Below are 4,217 nucleotides of genomic sequence, written 5' to 3' on the forward strand. Positions count from 1 at the left end.
CTTGATGAAGTCTCAGGATTCAAAACAGTGCTGAGTATTTGGGGGGCACTCAGCAAATACTTGTTAAAAGATTGAATACATGGACTAATGAAAGTGGCTGATTGTCCCAGCTCTGCCTGAGAAAAAGTCCAGTTAATATTGTGAATTATATGCCTGACAGAACAGAGGAAGGAAGCAAGAGGACATAGGCAGGTGGAGAGAGAGACAGGAAAAGTATATTAATTAATGAACAAGAAAGGGAGGAAAATAACTGATATGAATGACATCAATCAGATTTGTAAGTTTATACAATTTATAAAGGGGAAAAAACCTTAATTTGCATTTGAATTTCACAACTTCAGAGAAGAAAACACAGTTTATCCATGGGTTGAAAGAAACATGTAAGCAGACTGTTATTAAAAATATTAAAGACAAGAAAGATACACCGAGGTTCACAAAACTAAGGAGGGAGACTCTCGGGGCACGCCCTCCGCATGGGATGGACGTTCTGCAGCAGCAGTGGCTGAGTGGACAGGATCTCCTGCACCTTGTCCTGGAAATGCCTGTCTGCCGCTCTCCCTGCTTCAAACTCTCTGCGTTCCTCTTCCATCTTTGCCGCCCGGGCCTGCTGCTGGTAGCATATTTGCATTTGCAGTTGCTTCTTATACTCCTGGGCTAAACCACAGCGTCTAAAACATTAGAAGTGTCAAAACATACAATTATAAAAATATGTGCATTTGGATTTGGGGGGCATTTTGCAATGAAAATGTAAATGTGAAATCAAATTGAAAATTTTCATTTAAGTCAGGATGACTGGGAACTGAATGGAGGAAAAAATCAATGGTGTGTTTATTAAACAATAAAAATTCAGATAATCTTAGAACAAATACTGTGCTAAGCATGCCTAGGGAGGATGCTTCTTCCCTACTTCATATTTACTGCTATGTGAAGGGGTTCCTTGGCCTTTCCCCACCTCCACTCTCACTCCTCTCTAAGGAAGACATTGACTTATCCACTGGTCAGATGGAATCAGGCCGGTCTGCCCATGTTCTGCCCTGTCCTCCATCAAGGGAAGGACTTCAGGGGTCTGGCACTGCAGCGCCCTGGGTGAGGTTCAGTAATCACTACAATTTCCTTCATCTACAAGCCACATTTTAACTACATAACTCATTTTAAAAGGATTTTTTATTGTGGCAAAAATCACGCAATGTGAACTTTACCTTCTTAACCATTTTAAGTGTACAGTTCAGCAGTTAGCTACATGCACACCATTGTGAAACAGCTCCCAGACCTCTTCATCTTGCAAATCTGAAACTCCATACTCAGGAAAGCAGCAACTCTCTTTTTCCCCTTCTCCTCAGCCTTGGGGTTCACTCTTCCACTCTTCACATTTGACTGTCTAGATACACATGTTAAGTGGACTCATATAGTACTTGTCTCTTTGTGACTGGTTTATTTCACCTAGCATAATGTCTCAAGGTTCACCCATACAGTAGCATGTGGGAACTTCCTCCTTTTAAAGGCTGAAAAACACCTCATTATTTTGTTTACCCATTCATCTATCTGTTGTTTCCAAAATCCTATGAACATTGGTGTGCAAACCTCTCTTCAAGGCCCTGTTTTCAATTATTCTGGAAACATACCCTGAAATGAGATTGCTGGATCGTTTGTAAGCTTTTGAAGAAATGTCATACTTCTTCATAGCAGCCTATTACAAGTTATAAATTTAAATATCAGTTTTTATCAGAAATAAAAAGACTATAGCATGAGTATGCTTTTGTGATAAATTCTACTTTCTGGAGATGTCACAGTAATCTCCCCCCTCTCACAGCCATTCTCTTGAATCTGGTCAAGCTTTTGTGACTAAAAGAATATGACAGAAGGGATGCCATGTGAGTCTGGGGTATATGACAGCTTCCCCTTCCTGTCTTTTGGGATGTCCACTGTTAGAACTCTGCCTCTCCTAAGTAGCAAGTGTACTGTGAAGACCTTGAGTCACACAGAGAGGCCACCAAGACGTAGTCCAGGTGAAAACAAGAGGTGAGATCTGTCACATATACCATGCTGCCTGGACAGGTATCTTAGGCATCTCCTGCAGATGAGGCTTTGGAAGAGTGCAAACCTGACTTGAAACACATGAAGCAGGAATGACACAGATGAACTTTATTAACCACAGAATCAAGAGAAATAGTCATAACTCACTTCAAACCAAAAATTATAGATAGTTTGTTCTGTAGTAATAGGTAACTAAAACCTTAACCCAGACATAAAAACAAATCTCTCAGTTGATTCAGAAGTTGGTGAGGGAAGAGACTGGCTAACATTCAGCCCCTCACACATCTCTAACAGCAGAGTTCTCAAAGTGAGACTGAAAGGCCCCCAGAGCAGACGCAGCAGCAGGGAGTCAGGATAGGCCAGAGAGTGTCACCAGTTCCCCCAAATGAACAAGGCACATAAACCGTACACTTTCTAGAAATAAAAGCACCTACTTCAATGCAACAAGTGTGGGTGACTCAGGGACGGAAGGGTGACCACCCTGAACGAGGCTGGCAATAGTAGGTGATGGGAAGGGGCTGCAATGGCCCAGAAAGGCTGCAGGTGGTAGCTGCCCTTCCCTTCCACTCGAGCCTGGCTGTGGTGACTACTGCCCACCTGGCAGAGGAAGGCAGTGGTGTTTCCGAAGGCAGCTGCCCAGTAAGGTTATAAGGTCACCCCAGGGACATCTGCATGGGCTCCTAGCCCCTAAGCATTTCTGCTAATCTAACCGATTATGCATTGCACTGTTTATTTCATGGGGAAGATCTTATTTCACACACTGAGTGCCTGTTACAATTAAGATTTAAGATTGGTGCCTATTTTTGAAAATCATTTCATTTTCTTTTTCTGGTGTTCACCCAATTTAATACACAGTGTGTATGAAAACAATGACAACAGAATTTCACTTTATTTGTGCATGAAAAGCATATGCTTATTTTCATATGAAATTTTATAAAGTTTTGAACTTTTAATATACCACACTGATGTAAAATAATGAAAAAATTGTATGAATTATGACACATTGTACCCTCCCTATGTTAAAAGTCTTCCTATTTCCAAGGTAGTAAATAAAAAAATACAAAACCATACCTTGCAAAATTCTCCTTCTCTTCACGGTTCAGCTCCCTAAGACCTTCATTTATACGTTCCTGTTCCATAGCACGTTCTTCCTGTTCTTTTGCTTTTCGTTGCACTAAAAGAGATAAAAGTAATTATTTGTTAAATATTCTTTTCAGACAAGACTTGCTAACATCTTTCTGGAAATCAATGTCATTATGTCCTTAGGGAGGCTGATATTAGAATCAAGAAGTACAGAATAGAGTGTGTGTTATGATCTACACTGATTTTCTCTTAATCGTTTTTCATTAAAACTCTATGCTCAGCCCTTTCCATACCAGCTTACCATTGTGAAAACACTCCTCAGCTTTTCTTTTTGAGGATAGATAGTCTTACTGCTGTTTAGCAAGAGAGTTTACTAGAAATAAATATTGTTAAACAGTACATAAGGCTCTTATAAATTAATAAGAAAATGTATACAATTCCAATAGAACAAAAGTCAAAGAAAATAAACAAGAGTTCACAAAATAACAAATGCAACTGGACTATAATGTCTGAAATTTACTTATCCTTGGCCTCAAAATCCATTTATAGGACCTTAAACAATCAAATGTGGCCCCCCCAAAAAAGAAATAACAAAAAACAGCCTATGTACCAGACAGTAACCTGCAATGCTGAAATAATAGTAAGACAATTCGAATCAAAATGAATGAAGGTATATTAGCTGTGTATAGGAAAAATAAATTATGGGCCAGTTTTGCAATGGATTTCTAAACAGCCATTTAAAATCTCATAATTAAAGAAAAACAACCTCGAACAACGTCGGTTAATGGAAAGTGCAGACTGTAAAGCAATGTATACAATATGATCCTAATTCTAACAAAAGACAAAGAAAATAAGAGTTTACAAAAGAATAACTGCAACTGGGCTATAACATCTGAAATTTACTTATCTTTGCCTTCAAAGGAACTGAAACAATCAAATATGAGACCCCCTCACCCCAAATTGCCCTTTTGAGAGGGTAAAATTTTATCCTTAAAAATATCAGAAGAGGCCCTCCCTGGTGGCGCAGCGGGTTAAAGCACAGCACTGAGAATCTAAAGCCACTTCTGCATGAGTTCAATTCCCGCCTGCCCCGGAGGTGA

The 4,217-nt window shown here is 39.6% G+C and overlaps 1 protein-coding gene across 1 annotated transcript in view; it reads right to left on the reverse strand.

The window, feature by feature from the left end:
• Nucleotides 1-271: 271 nt before the first annotated feature.
• The window catches only part of CFAP53 (cilia and flagella associated protein 53), an 18,135-nt gene continuing 14,189 nt past the window's right edge, over nucleotides 272-4,217 (reverse strand). The window contains exons 7-8 of the mRNA XM_004683897.2: nucleotides 3,106-3,208; nucleotides 272-668 (exon numbers count right to left, since the gene is read on the reverse strand). Coding sequence (XP_004683954.1) covers nucleotides 440-668; nucleotides 3,106-3,208 — 332 coding nt within the window. The 3' untranslated portion in view covers nucleotides 272-439. The remainder of the gene's footprint in view (nucleotides 669-3,105; nucleotides 3,209-4,217) is intronic.

The sequence above is a fragment of the Condylura cristata genome, unplaced genomic scaffold (assembly GCF_000260355.1).
Source record: "Condylura cristata isolate star-nosed mole 26May11 unplaced genomic scaffold, ConCri1.0 scaffold00016, whole genome shotgun sequence".
Lineage (NCBI taxonomy): Eukaryota > Metazoa > Chordata > Mammalia > Eulipotyphla > Talpidae > Condylura > Condylura cristata.